The following is a 27,953-nucleotide window of genomic DNA, read 5'->3' on the forward strand; positions in this document are numbered from 1 at the left end:
TCTCTAGCTCAAGACACAGACACTGACTTTATTTTAAAAATTGAGGCCACTCCCACCTGACAATCTGCCAGCCTCCACAGTAAGACACTTTTTTGGTCTGTGAATACCTGTCAGATCATCCCTACGCTCCGCCCCCACGACCCCCACCGCCGGTCTTTGAGGCTGCCTGGGCCCCCCATTCACAGCTCGATGTGCTCTGTGTGTGGTGGCTTCTTGGCTGCCTCCTTCCTGAAGAGCTCAGTCCAGAAAGCTATGTTATCGTCTTTCAGCTTATGGGCCACCTGGGTGGGTACGCCGATCTGCAGGTACCCTTCCTGCTGGTCGTAGGCTGGCCAGTGGGGCAGCCCCTCCCCGTTGGGGTTCCTGGGAATAGGAAAATCAAATGGAAATGCTCCAAAGTGATGATGTGGCCCCAACGATTCTCTGAGGTGTGCGGTGGTGCCCTGGCTTCATCTCTGCCAAAAGGTTCGCACACCTGCAGAGGCAGGGGGCTCCCCATCTCCTGGACAGCCTGCCCATCTGTAGGGAACCGTCACGCCAGAGGCCTCGGGGCCGGGAGTCTGACCACCAAGTGTTAGGGGCTGCCCCTTCCCAACAGATACGCCCTGCCCCTGCCCAAGCCCGCTCCATCTTTGCTCACCCATTCCGAGCAAAGTTGGCCCACAATTTCATCATCATCTTGCTGAGTTGGGTCTCTTCTGAGCTGGCCGCTAGAGGGGAGAAGAGAAAAAGCCTTTGCTACTCAATCAAAGCACATTCCTGGGCCAGAAGCTGCCACGTCTCTTGAGAGCTTGTTGGGAATTCAGAACCTGAGCCTTTATTCCAGACCCACTGAGTCAAATCTGCATTTGAAGAAGATCCGAGGTAACACACGTGCACTCTGAGCTGGAATGCTGCTGACGCAGAACTTGGCGACGGGCCGCGGTCAGCACAGAAGACAGAGGCCTTTGTCTCCGGTGCCCGCCCCAGCCTTACCCTTCAGGGCCGTAATGCCGCACGCCTCAGGGTCTCCGCTACAGCCACCCCACTTCCCAAGAGGCCTCCCCCTTTGTGTCTGTTCTCTATCTCTTTCACCCACCCCCATTTTCATAGCCTCTGAAAAACAGCTGCACTGAGTCTACGGCATCTCCTACCCAGGATATGGCCAGAGACGCTGGGGTGCCCCAAAGAGAGCCGAGGCGGGTCCCAGACGCGTCACCCGTAACTGCTGATCATTAAGGTAGTGAAGACATTTGTGAAAGGTTTTCTTTAAAAGATCATATTCCTGAATATATTTTAAAAGATGGAGTTTAGATAGATGGATGGATAATTGATAGATAGATGATAGATTACAGATAGATGATAGATGAATGATAAATGATAGATGATAGATAGATAGATGATAGATAGATGATAGATAGATAGATAGATAGATGATAGATAGATGATAGATAGATGATAGATAGATGATAGATAGATAGATAGATAGATAGATAGATAGATGATAGATAGATGATAGATAGATGATAGATAGATGATAGATAGATAGATAGATGATAGATAGATGATAGATAGATGATAGATAGATAGATAGATAGATAGACAGACAGATAGATAGATATAGATGATAGATAATGATTGATAGATGACAGGTAGATGGATGGTTGCACAGACAGACGGCCACACCTTAGCCCTGATTCAAGGTTGGTACCAACCTTGACCTTACTCTCACACTCGAGTATGCTCTTGTGAGTAGGAAGTGGCTGGGCCCTGCAGGTGACCCACCACCTGTCTTATCGGTGCCCAGGTCCGGATCCTCAGACCAGGAATGAGGGTGCATGCATACACATTCTCCATCATGCAAGTCAGGGCAAGAGAAAGGTGGGCACCTTTGTCGTTCAACCTGTTATAGTGAGTTCAGGAAACTAAGAGTGGAGAGAAGGAGGACTTTCTCAAAGCCACCAAACCCAGCCTCGACCCCAGATCTCCCAACTCCAAGCTCATAGTCGCCAAAGGCCAATCACCTCTAAAAAACGGGACCCCGAAGACAGAGAAGAGCTCGTCCCCGTGGTCTCCGATCACCGTCTTGGGTCTCACGTCTGATACGAAGCTTGGACTGTACTGAAACTCATAAAGGTAGGTGGGGGCTCCGGCATCTGAAAAGACATGATTCACGCACAGCTCCTGTTACCAGACGCACCCCTGGGTGATGTCGAGGCCTCCGGGGCCGTGAGCACTCAGAGAACTAGTGCCTGGGCCCAGAGGACACAACGACACTATCGATGGCCGCTGCCCACTGTGCCAAGGCCCGTGCAGCCCCGCGGGGAAGCCCTGGTAATCAGCATAATAGAGAAAGGGAGTTTCCGACGAGTTCTGTGCTGTGCTGAAGGGAGAAGAGCTGGCGGAACTGGGTTCGAGCCAGGTATCTGTTAAACGAAGGCGTGCAGGAAGATGGAATGGACGAGCGAACGGATGGGTGTTGAACCCTTAGGTAAATCCATTAAGAATAACTCTCATTATAGGGCCACTGGGTCGACTCACACAAACCCCTTTGCCTACAGATGCATTCGTACAAGACTATCTGTGTACATGCAGGTTACTGCATTCGCTGATAACAGACTGCTTTTCACCCCTTTGAACCATACCTGCAGAAAAAAGGAAAATGAGCGAAAAGTCTTATCATCTTACCAGAGAAGCCACGGTTAACATTTCAACGCGTACCCTTTTATGTAAATAAAAGGGAGATGATATCGTATGTTGTCTTGTAATGACTATAATCATTTCTTAACATCATTAAATATTTATCCGCGAAATAGTTTAATGACACACGTCATCCCGACTGGAAGACGTAAAATAATTCATTTAATTGCCTCTCTCACCCCGCAGCACTGCACCCCTGGTCCAACAGGAGGTGTGCAGGAGGAAAAAGCAGCCCTCTGGGGTCCATAAGCCCCTCGTTAAACAACTCCTTCAAGGTCAGGTAGAACTCACTGAAAAGTGGGGGTTTAACCTTGCCTCAGCCACTTGGAAGTTTTACAAAGGAACTCAGAGCCCAGCCATAAAGGAAAGATCTTTTGTGAATGAGAGAACTTATTTCGGGCAGGATGCTGCCCAAAAGATAATGTCGTTGTTGTTGTCATTATCACGTCTGTCTTAAACCACTAAGATGTGTAAAATTTCTACAATCACATCACAAGTCTTCAGAGGAAAGAGGGGCACAGATCTGGACAAAAATTAGGAACAAGAAGAGAAGCAGAGGGAAGGAGAGAGAGAGAGTACCAAAAATATGCAAATCGTAACAGTGCAATGTTCTCTTCTTTTGGTGAAGAAAGGCTTATGAAACTGGCAACATTATTTTTACTTTTTATCTTAGTATACCAAGTGCGAGAGTTAAAACATCCACACTTTTATACACTGGAAACCAATCTCGCAATCTGTATCAAGAACTTTAAAATGCTCCTGTGGCCCAGATTGCTTTTTTTGTTTCTAATAAGCGATCCTAAGAAAATTATTAGGGCCTTCGTTAAAGATTTATACGCATAAGGCTGAGCGAAATGCTTTTCGTAGTATCAAAATATAAGCAGCCAGGCTAAAAATACTAAATTAAACACTAAATTAAATACTAAATTAGAGAGATGCCAAATTAAATTTAATCCATGAAATAATGAGTGTTTTGGGTGACTTTTTATTGACATTGAGGAAATGCCCATAACGTAGTTTCTATGAACAAAATCAATATAAAATTAATTTTTAAATTATATGTAAGACATGGAAAGTGTATTAGAAGAAAATATATCAAAATTTATAGCAGATTCTTCTACGTGAAGGCATTATGAGTGATACCTAGTTTCTTTTTGTGTTCCTATATTTTTAAAACTTTCTGCAACTGTAAGATATTAACCTTATATTCAGAAAGTTTTTTTCTAGCAAAAAAAGAGTGAGACAAACACAAAAAATGAAAGAATAACATTGATAAAATCTGTGTAATCCTGGCAAAAAAAAAAAAAAGAAGACCTCGACCTCAGAGTTATGAGATATCATTTAAAACGCACAAGACCAGGATGGCTGGGAGCGGCAGACGGTACAGAAGGAGCACCGCAAACCAGACACACGGCGAGAGGCAAGACCGGGCTCGTGGCAGAGCAGGCGGGACCCCCGTCGTCGGGCCCCTCAGCAGGAGGAAGCGGTAACCGGAATGCCCAGCGCTGTACCAGGCGCTGGGGGACCCTGGGCTCTGCGGACCAGGCGAGCGGGACTCCTGGAAGAGGGAGGACCGGAAGGGACACCTGCCTTTCAGGTGAGCTCATCCAGCCCTGACCTCACACCCCACCCACACGGCCTTGGGCTCAATGTCGGAAGGTCCCGTGGTAGACCCAGCACACTCAGGGATGGACGAACGCCAGCCACAGACACGGACATTTGCGAGACTGCCTGTCCCCACACCTCCCACTGCTCATGCCTTTCTTAGACCTGGACAACCCTGCAGATCTTACGCTTGGCTTCTCTCTTTCCCCAGCTCCATTCGGTACCAAACTCGTCTACAGCCAGCTCTAACCTGGGAAACCTTCCCAGAACCTGCCTTCCACGATTAGCCCTCTAGCCCCACGAACCACGTAACTTCAGGTGAGAAGCCCTTGTGGCGGCCGCAGTCTGCGCCTCACCACGCCCCCCACGGGGGCCCGTCTGACTTCCACCTCCAGCGTCTGCAGCTCTTTTGCCTGAGGTCTTGGGCCTCCAGGGACCCCTCTGTCCATCTGGGAGGAGGTCAGGGCTCTAGGGAACTAACAGCCCCTTGGGAACAGCCTCCAACCAATGACTTGTAGAGCCGGAGGGTAAATACCCTGGCTCCCTGGCTGCTCAGGATAGCCCTGAGACGTGTCCCTGGTGTCCTCCTCAGAGCTCCTCCGTTCTCGCTGTCCACGAGAGGCACCTGCCGCTTCCCTCTCCCTCCCATGCCACTTCTCCGCCCCGCTGCTGGTGTTTTCCGGGACCATCTCCAAATATGATAGTTGCCTTCGGATCTTTTTCTCAGAGTCCGCTTTTGGCTGAAACCAAACTGGGACAGCGCCCCACCTCGAGCCGTGCGGCAGCGGCCTAGGAAGCCCGACCTCCGCGGAGGGCTGGGCAGGACAGACAGCAGCGGGGTCGGTGTTGCTTCCTGTGCCACCTCGGAGGCTCACCTCTGTGGTAACGGGCCGTGTTCACACATGGGAAGACAAATGTCACGTCTCCCATCAAATCTATGAACAGGTCTTTCTTTACAACAGGGTCGTCTGTCCTTCCTAAATACCTCTCAACGGCCACTGAAGCCATTTCCTCAGTAACGTTCTGAAACAGATCAAGAGTGAAAGTGACCGGTGAGTAAGGCGCACGTTAATGGTGAACATCTCAAGTCCTGTGCAAAACCCCTTTCCTTCCCCAGTGGCCAAGTGGAAAAGGGGAGAAGTGGGGAGAAGACCCTCCGGCCGCAGTCTTTATTCTGCTATTTAACTGCTCTGTGATTGGGGGTAACCACCCCCCCCCGCCCCTCCCTGGGTCTCAGCCAGTTCTGGAGATTCCCTAGACTCTTACTGTTAAGTCGTAGGACTTCCACAAGAGCGATACGGCCGTCTTGTCGTCCATCTTGTCTTCAGAGAATGGTAATCTCATTAGCTGTTAAAACAACGGTTTAGCATTTGTGAACCACTGACATTGAACAGAAAGAACCAGACCGACCAACAACCAACCAACCCAACCAATGCAGGCTGGAAGTCGACTTGGCAAGGTTGTTGATGGGCTAGGAAAAATTAGCAAATCAAATGGACTTATATCCATTTCACTCAAGGAGTGAAAATTGAAACTTGTGCAAAGGGGACAGCTGTCCTGGCCCCAGACGGGATCTGGAGAAGACGCAGATCCTGAGATCAGAGGCGGGAGGTGGGGTGACAGGCGGGGAGGCACGTCCAAGAGGCTCGCACATTCTCACCATCGGAAGGAGCCAGCCAAACTCTTGCTTGTTGACTCCAAGGAGATACGGGACGGTGTTGAATTTCTTCTCAGCCAGTATCTCTTCAGGCATCTTCGGCAGGAGCACGCCATCAACCACAGTGGGGGTGAAGACTTGGCTCTGCGGAGAGGTGCAGAATGACGTCTGTGCTCCCTCTCTCGAGGCCACTCCCACGTCCTCCTTTCGGACGTGAGCATGAGGCCAGCACCGCAGACCCGTGTGGCAGTGGCCACAGGACTCAGGGTCCTAACAGAGGGGCTGAGTGTGTGACCAGAGGGCAGAACTAGTCCCCAAGGGCCTAGCAGTGGGAAAGTGATGGAAAGAAAAATCTCACTCGAATTGAAATATATAAAAATATATAATGTACAATTTATTTTATATTAATATTTCTGTTTCATATATATATTTATATATATATTTATACATATTTCAATGTGAAGTGTATGTATCTTTACATGTATCTCTCTACAGTTGGTTCTCATCACCCATAAAGTCACTATACACTCTGAATTAGCGAATACCGAGTCGCTGCTCCCAAGGGAAATACAGGGTGAGGTTCCTGCCAGCCTTCGGTCACAGATCTGGACATGAAACTTGCCTTTGCCACTCCCTAGCTGGTATTTGGGAAAGTAATATCGCCTGTTCATGCCTCAGTTTCCTCGTCTACAAGATGGGTCGGTGTGGGGATTAAACGGCCCAGCGCGGGCAGAGCGCTCGGCGCGGTCGCTCGGCGCGGTCCTCGGTGCGCAGAAAGGACTCGAGAGACACGTGCCGTCGCGGGCACAGATGCCGGGCCCCTGTGCCGTCGACTCTCCCTGGAGGGCAGCTAGGCCTACACCATCCAGGCTTTGAGACCCTGAGGCTCCCAGGACCTGCATCTGCTCTGCGAGGGCCGATGGATGAGGAGCCCATCCCGGCTGGCTGCCAGAAGTTCCGTCAAGTGAACCTGACCCAACAGAACGAGGGCCCGGATCCTAATCCCACGCGGCCGCGGCGGTGGGCATGACCACCACCCTCTCTGAAGGGCGCGGGGCGAGCCAGGCGAGCTGGGCGACTCGTTCTGGAGGGAAGACACAGGGCACCCCGCGGGAGCCCTGCAGCGGGCTCTGGGGGATGAGCTGTGCCAGCGGGGGAAGAAAGGGGCGGGAGCTGCAGGAGCGAAGCTATAGAGGGAACCCTGTGTGCCCTTAATCCCAAGGGCCTCACATCCCACGCATCCCGGCTGGGAGGGACGGCGTGGGGCACCAGCGAGGTGGTCTTAAGCCTCACGGCCTGCCCATTAGTCAATCCTGTTGGCTGCTCCTTAAAAAATATCCAGACGCCAAGCCCTGCCGGCCACCCTCTCTGCTGCCTGCCGCCTGTCCAAGCTGCCATGATCCACTGCCTGGGCACACGGGGGCCTCCTGGCTCATGTCCCCGAGTCTGTGTGGCCCTTTCCCTGCAGTCCATTTCAACATAGCAGTCAAAGAGCTCCTTTGTAAAAACTAAGGTCTCATGCCTCCCCTGTTCGAAAACCTCCCAACACATCCCATGCCACTCGGAACCAAAGTGCAAGGCCTCTAAGTGACCCCCGCTCCCATTCCCTTCGGCTCCGAGCCTGTCCTCTCCCCTCATGCCCTCTACTCCAGCCACTCTGGCCTCTGGCCTCGGGGACTTTCCGGCTGCTGTTCCCTCTGCCTGGAACACTCTTCCTCCCATTTCCCCGGTGGCCGGCCTCCTCCTCTCTCCTCCAGAACTTGGCTCTCATGTCGGCCTCTCGTCGAGCCATTCCCTGAACCCCCACTCTGTAAATCCAAACCACTGGCAAACTCTATCCCTGTTTCCCACGCTCTTTTTCTCCATGATGCCGACAGTCGTCGATCATGCTCCATTTTTTCATGTGTTTGTTTCTGGTAATCTCCCCTCACTCCGAGAGGGCAGGAGGGGGTTGTATCTGCCTTGCCTGCTTCACTGGTATGCCCCCCAGCTCGAAAATCGAGTCCTGACACATAGGGAGTGCTAATTAAATGTTTGCTAGATGACGACTGAGCGAATCTCATTTAATCCACGCAACACCTTCTCAGGCCAGCCCTACTGCCCCCCGGGGGAGAGCAGACGGGGACGGACCGTGAGATGCTGCCCGGGTCATGTTGCCAGAACCCGCCGATGCTTCGGAAGGCGGGAAGGAGACGGAGAGGCCGCCGTCAGGGTTTCCTGCATGGCTGGGAGCGGGCGGTGTCCTCAAGCCTGAAGCTCTTTCCCTTCCTTCCTGACAGTCCTGCCAACAGTGCAGCTGATCCACCCTCAGGGAAAGCTCCTGAAGAACCCCACCTGGGCCCCTCCGCCTCCCCGTGCAGTGAGGCGCCAGTCCAGCCTTCTCCCGCTGGAGCGCTCTTAGGAGCAGGAAATATAACCAAAGAGGGGAATAGGCCGGACCCAGGGCACACAGAGTCGATGACTGAGAGCACTGGACTGGGAGTCATGGGAGCAGGTTCCAGTCCTACGGCTGGTCCTCCTGGCTGCATTACCCCGGCAAGTTACTGCCCCTCTCTGGGCCTCAGCCATCACAGGGAGTTAGCAGGAGTCTACAAGGGAGAACTCTTTTATTCATACTTAACTGGAGTTTAATATTGTCAAGATTTAAAACTTGTAATCAGGAAATAAAGGTCCTTACCTCTCTGGGATCACCAACAAAATCAAGAGAAAGAAAATTCTGTGAAAACAAAAAACGTACGTGAGAAGGCTTCCTGAAAGAAAAGCTGATCTTTGTGATGTGTATGCCAAAGGAATCAGGTTGTACCTCCTGGTGCCACCTTGGCCAGGCCAAGAGGAAGTAGGCTGGAGACTGGCTCCCCGGGGCACAGGCATGGGGTGTAGCTGTGGGGTGGGGGAGGGGAGCTCTGTCTGCCCTGCCCTCCGTCCATTTCCTCTTCTTGTTCCCCGAGGCAGCAGCACCTCAATTTTCCTTTGAGAGACCTCCCTCATCCCCACTCTCAATCCATGAGCCCAGGCATACATACATATGTATATATATACACATATATATACATATACACACACGTGTGCGTGTGTGTGTGTGTGTGTGTGTGTGTGTATCTTTATGACTGTGGTGTTCCATCTTCCTGATCACAGAAATTAGTTCCCAGATGGGCACATACCCATGTCAGGCCAATTGCATTTACCACAAAACTTTTGCTGAAATTACTGGGAAAGAGGAGTCCTAAGCAGATAGGATATATGTCTAAGTGCTGTTGTTGTCTTTGACCTCCCCAGGGGACAAACCTGCCTGAAGCTGAAGCCGGCCTGGTAGGTAAAAAGTTAAGGGCTAAGCACAGAGTCTTAATGATATATGTGTATCCGGGTCCTGCCATGCCCGAAGACATGTACTCTTGAACTTTTCATTTATCTGAAGATTCTGTTACAACACATTTCTTTTTCTGATTAAGTCCGTTTGAAAAGAGTTTTCTCATCTTGCATTAGAAAGTCAAGTCTCATACAAGCTCACTAAAATTCACCCCACACCCACACTTTTCTTTGCTGTATATATACTCACCAAGACTGCACTGATTGTAATGTTGACACTATGGCTGACTAGTCTGATCAGTAGCAGAAAATGACCAATAGGTAGAGTTCCCTATTATGGGTTGTAGCTCTATGGCGGTGTGCGTGTGTGTGCGCGTGTGTGCGTGTGTAGGGGAGAGCAGATAATCATGCAAAGACTTCCACATGATCTCAGAAAATCTCAGAAGGGAAACACGGCTCTGAGGTTCTCTGGGTTTCCCCCTTATAAGCTGGGTCCACTTATGCCACATGAAATAAATTTGCCTCTTTTTAGGCATCAGAAAACAGTTGCGTTTTGATTCTTTGACTACCTTAGTCACCTTATTTGAGCCTTAGAAACCAGGACCCAAGCCCAAGGCAACCCTGCAGGCAGCCCATGGGAACAGAGCCGAGTCCAGCGCTAGAGGCCTGTACCTGAGGGCCCAGTAATATCTTCAGGAGCCCTGGGTCCAGACAGAGAATCCAGGAACTCAGATTACTTCTGGGCTCACAGTCGCACCCTCCCAGCAAAGAAGGGAGGCGTTCCCACGGCCCTACATGCTGCATTCTCCGTGTTCTCTGACGGGCTGTCCTGACCCTACGTTTCCATGATGACCTATGCCATGCATCAGTCCTCAGACGTTACCGTCTCTGTGAAGCATCCCTGCTGACTACGATGAATGCGCCCCTTCTCTGTACTCTCCCACCACACCCAATCCACCAAGTATAAAGGTGTGTTTCTCTTTAGATGGTTCCTTGTGAGTAGAGACTCTATCCGATTTATGTCTGTATCACTCTCTCTGCACCTGCCCCCCTACACTTGGATGGATGGATGATGGATGGATGATGGATGGTGATGGATAAATGGATGGATGGCTAGATTTGGTCAACATATGGGGTATGGGTGAATGAGGTGGATAAGTGGGTAGACGGGTGACAACTAGCATGTAGAGGATGGATCATTGATTTTAGAAGGGTGGATGATGGAGTAAAGATAGATAATGGCTAGATGATGCATGGATGACTGATAATAGATAAATAAAAGTTATGGATGGCTTGATGTTAGATCGGTGAAAGTATATTCATGACTTGGATGCTTTTCGTGGATGGATAGATGGGTATAAGATGATGAATGGATGGCCAGATGGATGAATGAGTGGACGTATGGTTCTCTCAGAATCACAAACGGGGCAGAGCCTCAGAAAGTCTAGAAAAGCGCGCCACCGCTGGGTTATACCGATCGCTTCCAAATTAACCAAGATAAACTTTGACAACCTTTCTGAAAACTTTTTTTTTTTTTTCCAATCCCTGCATTCCCCAGATTCAGCATGGTAGTTACCTCCGGGAATAATGTTTAATTTCCTTAAAAATATGTCTGAAAACAAAATGACAAAATAGCGTTTAAGACAGAGCTGAGGGATTATTGCGCTAACGTTCATTATGTTAGTTTTCGATTTTGCTAACATTTGAGATGTTTCATAATAAAAGGAAAGAAAGAAATTCCCCCACTTAGATCCAGGGGCGATACTGCTTCCGGGAGGCGAGACACTGCCCCCCAAGTAGGCTTTCGAAGGTAAGGGGTCAGCTTAAATGATGCCTGGGGCCAAGTTTACGGGGCGAGGGACTCGTGTAGCCACGAGAAGGGGCGCACCTACCAGCTTCAGCGTTAGCTCCAAGAGCTCTTCCTCTGACTTCTGGCGTAGGCACTGCACTATGACAGCCGAAGTGGTGGTTTTACACCCAGCGATGACAGCAATTCGCTGCAGAGATCATAGACAACAGCAGAATTAAAAAGCCACGTCCCTTTCCTCAACCAATAGTGGGCGTTCTGTCTCAATCTCAATGACCAAAGGCGGTAGAGGGCAGAAGAAAATTCTCTAGGTCATCAAGGATGGCCCTTGGGTCTCAGTCACGCTAATTAATAACCTCTGTCTCTCCTCTCTGTCTCTCACCTTTATTAAAATGGGCGAAGTGATCTCCAAGCTGAATGTCTAAAGAGAGGCAGTATGAAGTAGGCTTAAGAGCATGCTTTCAAAAGCTCCACTCTGAACTTCCCAGCATTTGGCCTTGGGCAAGTATTGCAAAGTGCAGGCAGAGGAGAAGTTGAAATGGAGAATGGGCAGGCACTGTACCCCCCATACCCCCTGGAGAGTGTGCAAGGGCTCCCGAAAGCCTAGTCAAGTGTCTGACACAGAATCTAGCTTGGCATGGACCGAGAGAGAAAATGATGGGGGCGACGGGTGTGGGGGACAGCGCAGAAGCGCAGGAATGAAAGTGTTACATTCCCTTCATTTTGCCAATTTCTAGTTGCTGTTCGGTAGTGAAATCCGACCCCATCTCCGCCACCAGTTTCCTTTAAATGAATTCCTCTTTCCCGACAGAAGCCCCCGTCAAGAGGGCTTCTGTTGTTTTCAACGGAAGAGTTCTGAAAAACATTCTCGAAATTCTCCATGTCTTCATTTCCTCCCCTCCTACTTAGCGGGCCCTTGAAGTCTGGCTGCTCCCTGCACCTCTCCGTGAGAGCACGCCCACAGGACCCCGTCGCACACTCCAGCGGGCACGCCTCAGCAGAGCCTCCCCGCCGCTCTCCCTCCCTGGCTTCCTAACGGCCTCCACATAAAGACGAAGCCCTCACCAGGGTCCCGTGCGGCACGGCCCCTGCCAGTGGCCCCTCCTCCGGCTCACTCCAGGTCCCCCTGCACCTGCTGCTCTCGCCCCATCAGCGGCGCCCTTCACTCCCGCTTGAGACAGGACACGTGTACGTGCCGTTCCCTCCCCCTGGGATGTTCTTTCCTCACAGAACAAATGATGGCTCATCGTTCTTTTCTCAACTTATGGACCACTTTCTTCGGGAAGGCTTTCCTGATAACCTCCCCCCTCCGCACTGGACCAAGTGCTCCTTTTGGGCTCTGTTGTGACAAAAGTTGACATTTTGTAATTATGTGCTTATATAATCATTACTCTGTCTCCTCCATAGAATGGAAGCTTCACAAAGTTGTTAGATGGCTGGCTATATCAAGATTATTTGTTGGGAGAACGAATGAATCAATGAATAAATTCTCCAGGACTCCATTGCAGTCACAAGTCCCCCAGGGAGGAACTACTTCAAGCCCATGTGCTGCAAGTTCACCAGAACTCAGACCCTCAGAGAGATGAGACACAATGCCAGTCTACTCCCCACCGTCCCACAACGCCTCGCCTTGGCACAATTTGCAAAGTATAGTCAGTGGACAGTGCACTGTTCTGGCAGTCCAGGGTTGTGAGCTTGAGTCCCAGCTCTGCTCTTTCACTCATTGACCTTGGCAAGTTGCTTCTGCGTTCTAGCCCAGTTTGCTCAGCAGTAAAACTGGGAGAGTGGGTGAGGCGTTTCCTTGCTCTTTCACTCAGCTATTCTCCTGCGACTTTTTGAGCATGTCAGTAGGATACCACAGCAAGGAAGACCCCTGAAGATTCCAGGAGAGTAGAGCAAAAGGTGTGGGGGTTGTCCACTGTGAGACCTACTTGAGCTAAGGTCTTCACGTCCTTCTTGAACAGACCAGAGAGGAGGGCCACACCACTCTGAGAGATGGCTCGGTGGAAGAGATTCTTGGTTAGTGGCGATAACACCTGAGACAGGAGTAGAGAGGAAGAGAGTTTATGCTCATGGAAAGGGAGTCTTCAAGAGCAACCCCCATCCACAGCTCTGCCCTACCCCATTCCCCTAGAGACTCTGGGCTCAGTGGACATACCAGGTCCTTGCCTGGCCCGTTCCCCAGGCTGAGGCTGGGGCCCAGTTTTTCTGAGATCTCAGCTGGAGGAAGCCAGAGGCACAGAGTGAGTGACGGAACAGAAACTATGCAGAAAGCACTGATGATAACAATCAAAACTATCAGAAAAGCAGCTGAGCAATTCCTAGCAACCCTTTAAAGATACAGTTCTGATTATGCATTTCTTTTACTCAGAATTTATCCTAAGAAAAATAATCATGGAGGTACACAACGCTTTCTAAGAGTGCTCATGCTGTTTATAATAAAAAAGAGTGGTCATTACCCAAGGTTCCGATATAATGAGATGGAATAAATAAGCTATTTTTCATTCTTACCATGGAATATTGTGCAACTCTAAAAAATAAAATTATGGAAGAGTACTTAAGAGTTAGGAAAATATTTATGTTGTATTGTGATGTTAATACAGTTTTTGTTTTAAAAAATCCTAAATAGAGAGAGAGAGGTGGTAGGTGATGATTGATGATTGTAGATAGATAGATAGATAGATAGATAGATAGATAGATAGATAGATAGAGTGAATGAGTGAGTAAGTCATGGAAAAAGACTAGAAAAATACATATCAAAATGTCCATGGTGAATATGGAGAGTAATGGAATTATGAATGACCTTTCATTTTTGAATTTATTGGTACTTTACTTTTCTCTCCACTTTTGCAAACTATAAAAAGCTTCCTCTGAGTATTAAACTATGAAAGCAAACATGTAGCATGTTTTAAAAATACAATAATTGTTCCAGTCAAGATGGTGGAGTAGGTAAGTGCTGTGCTTGCCTTCTCTCACAACCACATCAAAATTACAACTAAACTACAGAACAACCATCATTGAGAATTGCCTGAAGACTAGCTGAACAGAAATCCTATAACTAAGGACATACAGAGGAAGCCACCTTGAAACTGGTAGGAGGGGCAGAAATGTGAACAGGGCTAGTCCCACACCTGCCTGTGGCAGTTCAAAATCGGGAGAAATATCTCGGCTGTGTAGATTCCTACTGAGGAGCAAGGGGTCCCAGCCACTCATCAGGCTTCCCAGCCCAGGGAAGAGACATCCCCACAACTTCTGGCTTGAAAACCAGCAAAGATTGTGGCTGAGTAAGACAGAGGGCTGCAGGGGTCTTAGGTATTCCTCTTAAAGGGCCATTGCATGGACTTAGTGACAGATTCACTTGCTCTGAGTCAGAAAGGCTCCAGGGACGTGCACAGAGGAACTGAATTGTCCGGCTTCAGGGCGAGGGCTGGAGGGGCAGCTTCTTCCCAGATATTAGTGCTGGCAGAAGCCATTGTTTCTTGCTGAGCTCTCTCCCCACCCGGCCTGCAGGTGTCACATCTGAGTCTCTCTCAACCTAGCTAACATAATCACTCTGCCCTGATGATTCCCTGAGACCCCATCCCATGCAACTTGAGGCCCCACCCAAGACAATTCCAGTTGCTTTTCCATACAAATGCCTATCTTGACTCATGCTGTGAATTTCCTAAAATCCATCAAAGGTTCACAAACCCCAAACAAGCAGCATCTGGCCTTGATGTGCCCCATACCTCTTGCTAGGTAGCCCAAACCTAGCACTACTAGCAGCTGGCCTCACGTTACAATTTAGCCTCTCCCAGGCTCTTCCGAGCACAGCACAAGTGACAACCATCTGTAGATCACCTTGTAGCTCATACAAAGTGGCCCCGGACAGATTACAGAGGCTGACCTTGGCCTGACATAGAGCCCCTCCCAAGAGGCCCCAGGACCAACACACCTGGTGGCCAGCTCCAGACTACACCAGAGAACATCATCTAACCAACTCCACAAACAACACATCCAAAGGTCAAACTGAGAAGGCACCAGAACCCACTATATTGAATCCTGCTCCAGCAGGATTTACACAACAGCTCCTCTACTGTAGTCAAGGCCAATCCTCATAGCTAATCAGCCTGAGGATCAATCCTTCCAATTAATAAGCAAACAGAAACCAAGGCTCAACTACAACAGAAGGGCACACACAATTCACACAAGGGACAAACCTGGAGCACCCACCTCAGGTGACCAGGGAGACTGCACAACTAAACCCCACAGGGCACTTGCTTCATAAGGCCACTCTACTAAGACCGGAGTACATAGCAACCCTACCTAATACATAGAAACAAGCACAGAGAGGCAACCAAAATGGAGAGACAAAGAAATATCCCTCAAATGAAAGAACAAAGAAAAACTCCAGAAAAAGACCTAAACAAAATGGAGACAAGCAATCTCCCAGACGCAGAGTTCAAAACATTGGTTATAAGGATGCTCAGCGATCTCAGTGAGAATTTCCATAAAGAGGTAGGAAACATAAAAATGGAGATAAAAAACATAAAAAAAGAACCAGTCAGAAATGAAGAACACATTAGAGGGAATCGACAGTAAATTACATGATGCAGGGGATCAAGTCAGCAATTTGGAAAATACAGTAACAGAAAATACCCAATCAGAACAGAAAAGGATCCAAAAAAAAATGCAGATAGTTTAAGGGGCCTCTGGGACAACATCGAGCATACCAACATTTGCATCACAGGGGTACCAGAAGAAGACAGAAAATAAGGAACTGAAAATCTGTTTAAAGAAATAATGATAGAAAGCTTTCTTAACCTGGAGAAGGAAATAGACATACAAGCCCAGGAAGTGCAAAGACTCCCAAACAAGTTGAATCCAAAGAGGCCCACACCAAGACACATCATAATTAAAATGCCAAAGATTAAAGACAGAGAGAATCTTGAAAACAGCAAGAGAAAAACAGTTAGTTACCTACAAGGGCACTCACATAAGACTGTCAGATGATTTCTCAACTGAAGCTTTGCAGTCCAGAAGGGACTGGTGTGAAATATTCAAAGTGATGAAAAGGAAAGACTTACAACCAAGATTACTCTACACAGCAAGGCTATCATTTAGAATCAAAAGACAGACAGTTTCCCAGATGAGGAAAAGCTAAGGGAGTTCATCACCACCAAAACAGTATTACAGGAAATGTTAAAGAGACTTCTTCAAGAAGAAGAAAAAAAGATCAAAAAAAATGTGAATAATAAAATGGCAATATCTATCAACAACTATTTTAAATGTAAATGGATTAAATACTCTAATCGAAAGACATAGGGTGGCTAAATGGATAAGAAAACAAAACATTTACATATGCTGCCTACGAAGACTCACTTTAGATTGAAAGACACATGGACTGAAAGTAATGAGATGGAAAAAGGTATTTCATGAAAATGGAAACAAACAAACAAACAAAAAAATGGAGTAGCAACACTTATACCAGCCAAAATAGACTTTAAAGCAAAGGCTGTAACAGGAGACCAGGTAGGACCCAGTAATCCCACCTCTGGGTATTTAGCTGAAGAAACCCAAAACACTACCCTGAAGGAACATGTACATCCATATACATTTGTTGCAGCATTATTTACAATAGCCAAGATATGAAGGCAACCTAGATGTCCATCAGTGGATGAATGGAAAGAAGAGCTGATGTGTGTGTGTATGTGTGTGTGTGTGCGCGCGCGTGTGCGTGTAAAATGGCATAGAACTCAGCCATAGGAAAAAAATGAAATCTTGCCTTTTGCAACAATATGGTTAGACCTAGAGGGTGTTGTGCTGAGTGGAGTTGGTCAGACAGAGAAAGACAAGTGTCCTACGGTTTCACTTACGTGTGGAATCTGGAGAACGGAGTAAATGAACAGATTCAGAGAGCCTTTGGATGGTTGCTGGATAGGGGAGTTAGGGGCATGGGTGAAGTGTGGGAGGAGATTAAGAAACACAGATTGGTAGATACAAAATCCTTATGGGGATGTAGAGCATAGCACGGGGCATATAGTCGGTAGTACTGTAACAACTATGTATGGTGTCAGATGGGTACTGGACTTACCAAGGTGATCGCTTCATAAATTATGTAAATGTCAAATCGCTGTGTTGTACTTGAAACTAATATTGTATGTCAGCTATAATTGAAAAACATACATATTTTTAAAAAGTACAGTAACAGTGCTGACCTTCTGCTCAACTGTGATGCACCTTCTAACTTGGTTTTCGGGTTGTATCTGCGTCCGCATCCCCTGCCCCATCCCTACCCCATCCCACCTTCCAAAGTCTCTCCTCCCTCTCGCCTGCTTTCTCCAGCCCAGCTCCACCCTTTATTCCCGGAGACTACTGTCCTCCCTCTGGGGAGTGGACAAACCACCAGCCCACCTCTCATAACTGCCTCCTCTTAGTCGTAATTTGTACCCGCTCCTACTTCCCAAGAGAAGTGAGGTGAGTCCTAATATAAAAATGTATTGGGAAGGAGAGACAGAGAGAGAGAGAGAGAGAGAGAGAGAGAGAGAGAGAGAGAGAGAGAGCGAGAGCTTGACTAATTTAGAAGAGGCAGAGCGTTGCAGGCTGTGGCTGGAGATTACTGTGGCCCTAGGATGCTGAGCTTCCTGGGGGCCAAGGAGAATTTGGCCATGAACCCCCCACTATCTGATTCCGTGCAGAGTAAGATCAGCCTTGAATCCAGGTCTTGTTAATAAAGATGCCCATGGTTAGATCACCTGGTCTCCAATGGGTCCCAACAACGGCCACATTAGGCCTGGGAACACTTACAAGAACGGATACACTTTGACCTCCTGCTGACTCTCCAAAGATGGTCACAGAGCCAGGGTTCCCTCCAAAGTTGGCAATGTTCTCCTGGACCCAGCGCAGGGCAGCCACCTGGTCCAGATGACCCCAGTTCCCTGGGCTGTGTTCGTCCCCCGTGCTGTAAGAGAACAGGGTGGGGGTGGGAGCAGAGACATCATGGCGGGGTTCTCGGGACCACAGACTGGGCTGCGGGCTCTAGGTGAGCCTTCTGGAATAAGCCGTAGCTTCCACAGCCCTGACCCAGCATTTGTCACCCGTCTTCCGTTCCTGAGACATTGTTTGGTTTAGGGCTTTACATTCCTTAATCGGACATCTACTTATCGGCCCAAACACTATGTGCCAAACATTGTTCTAAGAGGCAGGAACACATCTGAACACAAAAAAAGGCAAAATCTCTAACTACATAGAGCTTACACTACAGATCATGCATAAATGAACAGATAAATATAGCATTTAATGCCAAAATAGTGAAAATGCTTTCGGGAAAAATAAAACGGTAAGGGAAAAGGTAGCGATGGGGCCGTGGGGTCCTGTTTCATATCGGCTGTCCTGGGAAGGCCTCTTTGAGGCAGCAGGACTTGAACAGAGACTCGAAGGAGTGAACGCATGAGCCCTGTAAATGTACAAACAAGGGAATTCTGGGCAGCAGCAACAGCAAGTGCAAAGGCCCTGGGGCCCGCTGATCAAAAAAGCGTGAGTACAGGACAAGCCACTACAGAGGGCCCTGTGGGCTTCGGCGAGGCCTTCGATGTCAGATGTCATTGTAAGTAATACGGGAAGCCACTGCAGGGGACGCGACCGTTCCGTTTGTCTCAAATGATCGCTCTAGCTATTGCGTGGGACACGGTACACAAGGGTGATTAAATTAAGTGGTCCTTGCGATGATCCAGGTGAGTGACACAGAGAGCTTTGATGGGGGGGGTGGGTAGAAGAGAGGAGGCAAGACGTGGTTGGCGTCTGAATGTATCTCGAAGGTAGAGGGAAGAGGATCTGCTGAGGCATGTGGGTGGGGTGTGAGATCAACGGGAGGTCCAGACTGACAGCAGCTGAGCAGGAGGCACTGGGAGAAAGGTGAACTTCCAGGGGAGGGGCACGGGGAGTCCGGGGTTAAGTTCGTCCCTGTGAAGTGCCAGATGCCCTTTAGACACCCCGTAGGGACAGCAGCAATCATCGGTGACGTGCCTCTAGGTTTGGAAGGAGAGGTCAAGGCTAAAAATAGGGCGCTATGAAAGTGGCCCCCTGAGGTTGCTCGGGGAGCCGGTGGAGATACACCCAGAGGCCTGAGGGCAGGGAGGAGGAGGGCCCTTTGAAAGGGCCAAGAAGGAGCAGTCCTTGAGGCAGGAGGCGGCCAGGAGACAAGAGAAGATAGAATTTCAAAGAAATGTGAGCGATTATGTGTGTGGGCTACCAAGGTTGCACCGAGGTTGGACCAGTGACCTCAACCAGAGCCATCGGTGGTGTGGTCAGAGTGGAGGCCTGGCCGGCCTGGGGAAAGGAGAAGCTGGGAGTCAAGGAAGGTGGCGTCAGCGGAGTAGCTTCACCGCAATAAGGAGCAGAGAAATGGGCCGGGGGCAAAAGAGGCCAGGACCCTCCGTGAAGCTGATATTTCCTGGGACAGGACTCACCTGGGATCGCCCTCCTCCATCCCTACAGGTCTTCCCGGTGAGAAGCCCACCCCTCCCCAAGCCTGCCCCTCCGCCTTTTCTGGGTCAGAGGTCCTTGGGGGCCAGTGCAATTAGGAGACCTGCCAGAAACTCTGTCCTAAGAATATCTGGTTCCTGTCGCCATGGAGACTTGACGGAGGAGACTCTAGCCTTGACTCACGCATGTGCCGAATGCAGAAGGAAATGGGGTGAGTGGGTCTCATCTTCCTCCTGGGACGGTTGTCTATGGGGTTGGATGCTCTGACACCTCCCAGCTCCCGTCACCCAGAAGCAACCGTCGAGCCTCCGCCCCGGGTCTGCCCCTGCTTTACTTTCCCACAGCGGGTAAGATGTAGAAACGTATAAACCGCTGCCGTAAGTATTGTGCTTCTATGTGTCATTTCAGGATGTGGAAGGTGCTACAGCGTTCCAGATAAACAGGAAACGAGTATTTCAGAAGAACTAACATTCGTGTCAGGCTTTACAGGGTGCAGAGGAGTTCGTCAGGTAGAAGAGGCATCGCAGGAAGAGGAAGCAGCGCCGCGATGAGCAGCAGAGGAAATGAGATGGTTTGTGGAGCTCAGTGATGAAAGGATGCGGGTGCCTCCCTGAGGAACTTCCAGAGACCCCCTGAGGGCTGACATGACCCAAGCTGGGTCCCAGCGCCCTCGCTCTGGGAGCCAATGCACAGCGAGTCCAGCATCTCACCTGAAGAATCCCCAGATGCCCAGGCGGTACTGAATGGTCACCACTACCACGTTTTCATGGGCGGCGAGGACCTGCCCATCATAGATCGATGCCCCGCCCATCACCAGGCCACCTCCGTGGATCCACACCATCACCTGGCCAGGGAAGAAGTGACCATCCTGGTTATAGGAAGCAGAGCTTGGAAAGACGTCGAGAGGTGGTTCGTCCTAGGCACCTACCTCTTGGCCATGACTCAAGAAGGCCATTCTTCAGAGTCCATCAGTCCCCAGCAAAGCTGGAGCAGGCGGTCACTCTCCTTCCTCATTCCTCCAGCTAGGGCCAGGTCGCCATCCGACTCAACGTCCCTGGCTGCCCCTCCCTGTCTCCCCAGCCCCGGCGCCACCTCCTCCCAAAGCTCGTCGTGCTGAGGATACCATCGCGGGAACGGCCACAGCTAAGGGCATCGTCTTCTCCCCAGGGCTCCCATTATCTCACGTCTGGACCCCTCGCCCAGCTCGGCTCACTCTGCCTGTGGCGGCCCTCGAATTTCAGCTTCGCCTGAGTTACCTCTCGTGCAGCGAATTAAACTTTTCTCATGCGCGTGAATGATTATCTCAACGAGCGTACGCGTGTCCCCCGTGGTACCTTTTCCTAATATCTCTTCCCTCTCCCACCTCTGCATCCTTAAACCGCATCTACCCTTCGAAGCCCAGCCGAAAAGCCACCTCTTCCAAGAAGTGTTCGATCGTTTGACTAACAGGATCTTATAACCTCTAGAATTCCATCGATAAGACTTGAGGATGAGAGTGGACGTGATTCATAATAAGCGGCTCTAGCCCTCTAGCCCAAGTCTGGAAGCCGGCCCCCATCGCGGGGCTTCCATCTATTGTGGAAATGCTAACTTACTGGGCCACCGACCTGGCCAAAGACAATTACGGAGGGCAGTTAGCAACGAGAAAATCCCAGGTATTTGGTCAAAGGCAGAGGAAAGTGATTCCTGGATTACTCCGGGCTCTGCTCTCACATCTCGGCCACCATGGGACATGGAAAGTTGTCAGAGCCCCATCTGTGTGTGCTGAGAAAGGCCACACGCATGCTCCCCGTCCCTGTCTGTGCCACAGAGTGCTGGTTTGAAGATCAGGAGACTCTTGCTCCGGTCTCGCCAGCCCTCCTCGATGACCTCTCCTCCCGCTCTCTGTGCCTCAGTTTCTCTATCTGTAAAAAAAGTGCTGGGTTGTTGGCTTCTCTCTAAGATTCCTTCCATGTTCAACTTTGGAGGTCATTATGTCTTAGCAATCGGGAGTAATTTAGCAACCAGGAGTAATCATTTTTGCCCTTCTACTAGCATGAGAGCATGAGAGGACTTGGAAAACTTGATTATGGGTTACAGGTGTACAGCAAAGTCCCCGGAGGCCCTCTGTCTGTCACTAGGGGAAACTGAGGTACAGAAACTGTGTTTCCTGTGGTCGTGTGGCCTGGTCATGTGGTGGGTAAGGGAAGCCTGGGGCCCCGAAACAGACCTCGGTGGCCGTGATGGCCCCGCCCCACGTCGTCTCCCTCTCCTTCCGGTCTGTACCAGAAGGTTCTGCAGCGCTGCTGCTCCTCATGCTCCACTTACTGGCAGCCGGCTTTTCTTGCTCAGGTCAGCGGGAGTATAAATATTTAGGTAAAGGCAGTCTTCAGAAGCTGTGAAAGGTATGTGCTCCTTTCTGATGGAGAAGAAGTTGGAGAGCACTTCATTGTTCTTCAAGTCTTGGGAGCATCTGGGAGGGGTGAAGAGAAGGCAGTCCTGAGCTTCATGAGCCAAGCCTAGAGCCACCCGCCAAGGTCGGTCCAGGCCTTGGTCGAGGGGTGCTCAAGGCCTGCGCCGAACCGCTCTTACCAGACTGACTGAAGACCCTGGAGAGGGTGGGAGGCTACCTAGGGGCTGGGGCCTGGGGCTTGCTAAGACCCCCCAGCACTGCGTAGGGAGAAGGCTCGGCACACCTCTCCATCCTGATGCACCTGGTCAGTGAGACGAGGCCACCTATCCACTGCGCCACCTGGGAGATGGCAGTTCCTGCGTGCCCTGGAGGCAGCCCAGCTCTCTGCTGGGCTCCCGTGCTGGGCACAGGGCCACGATGTTCCTCCAGCAGGTAAATTGGGTGGCTTAGTCCACGGGAGCCTTCCATAAACCATGAGAAGTCACTCAGATGGCAGACGTTTGGGGCCTGCAACAGGTCGGGGGTGAAGCAACATCAGAACTGCCTTGGCCACTGACTGGTTGGGTGACCTGAGGTGAAATCCTTCCCTGCTCTGGGCCTGGATCTGCCAAGTCTAAACAAGGGGAGTGGTTTCCGTACGGGTCTTCCGGCCCTGATACGCTAAGATTCTATCATCAGCCCACCCAAGCCTAGTAACAGATCTTAGGGATCCAGCAGGGATTATAATTGGCAGGCTCTCCTGAGTCCTCCCAGCATGCGGACCATTGCTTTAGGGACTCCTTACGAGCCGGCTCATTTATCACGCAAATCAGCCCCATGCCACGGATTCTATCGTCAACCCCGCTTTAGAGATGAGGGAACAGAGGCACAGAGGGATTAGAGAACCTGCCCAGGGCCACACCGCCACTGGGCCCCATGCTACGTAGCCTCTATATTTCAACGGACACTGTAAGCAACATCCCTGTTTCCCCTCGTTCCCAGGAGCGGGGCGTCGGCGCCCCGGCGTGTGGGCGAGGTAACTGAGGCGCTAAGTGCACGACACAGCTGCCGCGTGGTGGCTGGAGCCAGAGCCCACAGCCCTGCCCCGATTTCCATCCTGGGCAACTCCCCCTGGACCGCCACAAGCAAGAGGCATAATGTTCATAAAAAGAAGAAATTCAAATGTCAAAAAAAAGAAAAACAAAGTTTGACATCACTACCATTCAAGTGCAGAATAGCAAAGTTACATAATGCTAATTATTACTATCAATCACATTGATAATATTAATTAAAATATATTGATGATTAATCATTTGAGATATTGATAATGTCAATAATTACTCTGCCTAGCCGACAGCCAAAAGATATTTTTTAGTAACCCTAAGTTTTGCCGTAGATTCAATGAATGGAGGTTTTCATGGGTTAATGGAAAGTGTGTAGTTGCAACACTTCTAGAGGGGCATTTACCTAAAAGTTCATGCTCTTTGGCTTACGAATGTCGTTACTGGCACTTATCCGAAAGAATCCGTAGCTGTGTGTAAATATTTAGCCACAGGATCCTCACTGCAGTGCTGTTTTTTTATCGAAAACAGCACGACACCAAATAAAAGACGGTAAATAAACTAAGGTTCAATATTCCACATCGGGCAGCTACCGCACGCCAGGCTGTGCTCGTTAATGACACAGGACGTCGTCGGTGATATGACTCTGATGAGTGGGCAAAGCCGGCACCCGAACTCTCCGCACGATGCGGTTCCATGTTTAAGGGAGAAAATTACGCCCCGGATAACAGACGGGGAAACAGGATTCGAAATACGAACGGCACTTCTCTCTGGGTTGTGGATTCATGTGATTTCTATCTTCTTACCTTTACTTACCTGTACTTTCTAACTTTTCTGTAATAAATATGTATTACCTTTGCGATCGGGAAATAAAAACGGCGGCTGTTATTTTCAAAAGGAAGGAAGGAAAGGAGAAGGAGAAAGAGAGGGAGGGAGGGAGGAAGGAAGGGGAGAGTGAAGACGAGGGAGGAGAGCAGGAGGATGCCTGGGACACCCCGGCCGTCACTCTGCTGGGCCCAGGTGGCTAGACACACCCGGGAACTAAGAACGCGCCCCGCGAAGCCCGCAGAGCCACGGCCCGGCTTACATGGGAGGGTAAGAGGTGGTGTTCTTCACGTAGTGCCAGGGCTCCGCAGGCTGTGGAGGCTTAAACCGCAGGGACCCGAGGGGAGGCTTGGCAAAAGGGACTCCCAGGAAGAGAGCCAAGGGCTGTGCGAATCCTTCTAAGCTGACGTACTTCCCCAGGACTTTCCCCTGCACGGTGTCCACGACAGGTGGTGAGCGCAGGTGCCCTGTGGACGTCGAGAGGAAATGAGAACATGTCAGCTGTGAGAGGTTTGAACTGGATTCCACGTGAGTCTTGGCACTCTCGGCACGGGACCTTGAATGAGTCGCCTCGACTCGTAGGCCTCGGTTTCTTCTTCTGTAAAAGAGAGATTAGGTGAATTGGCCTTCCTAACTCGTGGAGTTCTCCTAAGGAGCATGTTGGAGCTGGAGGTATAACAGCATCTAGTACAAACTAAATGTAAGCAGGAGAGCTGCTCAGAGTGAACAAGACATTTGTTTTCCACTCTTAGAAGCCTCTAGAAACAATGATCCATTAGGCTCCTGACACCGAGCTGCACACTGGATGAAAGAATGAACAAGAGGCAGCCCCTCTTCTCAGGGGTCTGAGCCATGCAGGAACAATGAGCCACATTCATACCTGACCCTACTGCCAGGGCAAAAGCGGCCAGTGTCCTGGGACAGGGACCAGGAAGGAGGGAGGGCAGGGAGCGAGGCCTTCCGCCTGGTAGCATCACAGAGGCAGCGACCTTGGTGCTGTGACTTGCAACAGGGGAGGGAGGACTGGGCAGCTCTGAGACGCCAAAACGCAGGGCCTGCCGTAGGGAGAGTGAGTGGCCTGTTGGGGCCAGAGGCGTCTATGGGGAGTGGAAAAGGACCCTGGAACGAGAGGGGCCCATGGCCGCCAGGGCCTCGCGTGGCCACGCTAGGGGTTTGGACTTTATTTACTGGGTAAACGAGCAGCAGTGAGCAGTTTGGGAGCATGGGAGAGTAACACGGCGGCTCTGAGCAGCGCCCTTGAGAGGGGAGAGGGACCGGAGTCGGGTTCCTGTCTGCCCTGTTCTTGCGGAGCAGACAGTTGTCCCTCGGCGAGCTGAGATTCACCTCCTTGCAGCTTCCGCACCAGGCCTGGGTCCCCCTGCCACGGGCCGGCCTGGCTGCAAGCACCTGGTCCTGCCCGTCCTTCCCAGGTCCTCTGGTCCATCCCCGGTAGCCTCCGTGTTTTAAGCACTCCCCATCAGAAACGACTTCTAGCCTCTCATCCTCCCAATTGTTCCCCTTTGGATACAGATAAAAGGTCAACGTCTCCCGCAAAGCGTGTGGCCAGAATGAAAAAGAATCATCTAGACTGAGTCTTATAAAAGACTCCCCCCAGCGACACTGGTGATACCACATGCATGAGCAGGTTACAAAACAGTATCTGTGTCTCCCGTGATTAGTGGCCAATCCCACGCCGTGGCCGTTTGGGCTGGTTTCCTTCCTTTGTCGTCGTTGCTATCATTACAACTAACACTGAGATGGGTTTTGGAAGCAGGTCTTTCAAGAGGTCAAGGAGTGGTTTTATTCCAGGTGGCTTTTTGTCTTTGTGCTTTCCGAATTTCCTGCACTGAACAGAGATTCCTTTTGATAATTTGAAGGGTGCGTGCGTGTGTGTGTGTGTGTGTGTGTGTGTGTGTGTGTGTGTGTGAGAGAGAGAATACAGTGAAGTCTATAAAGCATTTCGAAGGGCTTGGTCCCTGATCAGATGTGGGGGACAAGGGAGGAAAAGGCAAAGACATGGAGCTGGCCTGGGATGCCGCTGTGTTTCTGACAGGCGTCGTGGAGATATCTGGGTAAGACGTCAAGGGAGTGGGCCCCTCAAGACTGGAGGCGGCCAGGTGAGGGGGCAGGGCAGACTCACCTGCCCGAGGGTGAAAGTACAAACCATGGATACGTGCGATGCCATCGAGGGGGCCAGCGTGAGAGAGAAGGTCAGCCGGAAAAGTGTGCTCTGCGGAGAAAACTCAGGGAAACCCGCAGGCGAGACTCAGAACCGACCAGAACCGACCGTCAGGGAAGGGCAGGGGAGCACCCTGGAGGCCTGGGCAGTAAGTGTGCCAAGACTGCTGAGTGCTTCAAAGAGAGCGAGGAGGGCAAAGCCAGGCTTGCTAAAGGCCTGGCTTTTATAAACTCGGTAACAGAGGTAAAGTGCACAGCACCAATGGGTCACGGTGACAGAGCGGGCGGTTGGGTCGGGAGGCCCAGGTAGCCGTGGTAAGAGCAGCGGCTGCACTGACGTTATGTGTTACGTTTACGTACTGAGCAGTCCCGTTCGGCTCGCCCTCACGAAAGCCTCGCTAGGTAGGCGCTGATAGGCCTACTTCGCGGAGGAAGGAGCTGAGGAAACGGAGCCAGCCAGGACAGACCTGCTGAAGATGGACATGGGATGGCCTCGCCGGGGGGGACCGGCGGGCAGGGAATGCTCGGATTGGATTCCTTTCTCACGCTGCCCTCCGACCTGGTTCCAGGCCTCTGGGACCTAGGCCATCGGGGCACCGCCGGCCCTGGCACTCGCTGGTTGTGGATTCTGGAGGCGGAGAGCGACTCCAGAGCCCACTTTTCCAGCTGACCTCGGGCAAGAACATTTCCCCTCGGAGCCTCAATTTCTCCACCTATAAAGCGGCGCAGGCGTGTTCCAAGGTCCCTTGCCGCACCCTCGCGTCTTTATGTTGGGGTTTCAAGGTCCCTTGCCGCACCCTCGCGTCTTTATGTGTGTGTGTGGGGGGGGGCGGGGTTCTGCCCCTCCCAGACCTGGCCAGCTCCTAGACTGGCATGGACTTGCCCTTACCCTCTGCCACCTTCCTTCCCCGGCTCTCACATGCCAGGCCCCTGCCATCTTTCCCCAGTCACCCCACTACCGGTTCCCTGGGAACTGCCCTCGGAATTGGCTAGTTCGCACATCTTAGACCTGTTTACTTAGTCTCGCCTCTCCAGGCCCAGGCGCGCTCCCAGGAAGGGCGTTCGCCTCCCTCCTCTCTCTGCCTCCTGCCCCACCCAGTGCTTCACTATGCGATGCGGCCCCTTCCTTGTGGGAACTGGGAGTAACAGACTATTTTTTTTTTCAGTTGCAGTTGCCTAAAGATTTCTGTTAATACACGACAACTTTCAAACAACCCCTTTATTTGTGGAGCCTTGAGTTGCACTATCTCCACCTCAGGCACTATGCTCTTTAGAAAAAACAAACAAACAGCCCATTTTATCCTTAAAACAGCCTCCCGAGGAAGGTCCTATCGTCACCCTCCACTTCAGTACCACTACCACGAATCGTCCGTCTATTTGAGGTTTATAAACAGCCGTCTTAATCGATGTTGAGTTGGAATGGGCTGCTCAATTTGCCTGGCTCCTGGCACGGACGCGCGCAGTACCTGGCCTAACGACGCACGGCTAGTAAGCGCTGAGCTGGGTGGAATTGGAGCACGTGATCTCTGGCTTCGGCGTCTGATACTAACGTTCTGCTAAACCACTCGCAACGATCGGGCCGCATCTGGACTAATAATCAAGGAGAAGGAAATCTGAGCTCTTCCAAGTCCTCATCTGCGAGGCATGAAGTTAGCAGGTGGTCCCGCCACCTCCACCCCCACCCCTAGCAGGTAGCACGTGCAGCCAAGGAGGTAGCAGTTTCTGTGGAGCCGCACCTGTCATACCTTTGCCCTGTACGTATCTTCCCTACCTGGTCCCCAGGCAACGGTTTGCGAATATGCCCCCTGCTCTTTGTCCTTCAGAAGAACTCACCCCGAGCCGTGGAAACATCCAGGTAGACCAGGACTAGAGCCAAGAGCCACATGATGGAAGCCGGCAGCACCGATGCCCATGGGTCTCTGTGCTGCCAAGAGGGACTGTGTGCGTCCTGCCTTTTAGCTCTCTTTCCACCCCCAGCTCTCACCTCCACTGCCTTACAGA

The 27,953-nt window shown here is 50.7% G+C and overlaps 1 protein-coding gene across 1 annotated transcript; it reads right to left on the reverse strand.

Moving 5' to 3' along the window:
* Positions 1 to 27,923, reverse strand: CES1 (carboxylesterase 1). The gene is made up of 14 exons (XM_016124100.2): positions 27,786 to 27,923; positions 24,037 to 24,241; positions 21,825 to 21,969; positions 20,228 to 20,361; positions 17,841 to 17,994; positions 12,986 to 13,090; positions 11,140 to 11,244; positions 8,619 to 8,657; positions 5,945 to 6,085; positions 5,551 to 5,631; positions 5,160 to 5,307; positions 2,004 to 2,135; positions 641 to 710; positions 1 to 363 (listed from the first exon to the last, which is right to left on the reverse strand). The coding sequence occupies exons 1-14, from the start codon at positions 27,835 to 27,837 to the stop codon at positions 180 to 182; spliced, it is 1,695 nt and encodes a 564-aa protein (XP_015979586.2). The 5' UTR covers positions 27,838 to 27,923; the 3' UTR covers positions 1 to 179.
* Positions 27,924 to 27,953: the final 30 nt, after the last annotated feature.

Source organism: Rousettus aegyptiacus, unplaced genomic scaffold, assembly GCF_014176215.1.
Source record: "Rousettus aegyptiacus isolate mRouAeg1 unplaced genomic scaffold, mRouAeg1.p scaffold_m13_p_14, whole genome shotgun sequence".
Taxonomy (NCBI): domain Eukaryota; kingdom Metazoa; phylum Chordata; class Mammalia; order Chiroptera; family Pteropodidae; genus Rousettus; species Rousettus aegyptiacus.

Excerpts from the sequence above, each read along its gene's own strand:
- CES1 (XM_016124100.2), bottom strand. The coding sequence starts at position 27,837 with ATGTGGCTCTTGGCTCTAGTCCTGGTCTACCTGGATGTTTCCACGGCT. Across the intron at positions 2,136-5,159 it reads CACGGCCCGTTACCACAGAG|ATGCCGGAGCCCCCACCTAC; the intron begins GTGAGCCTCCGA and ends ATGTCTTTTCAG. Across the intron at positions 711-2,003 it reads CGGGGTCCCGTTTTTTAGAG|CGGCCAGCTCAGAAGAGACC; the intron begins GTGATTGGCCTT and ends TCTCCCCTCTAG.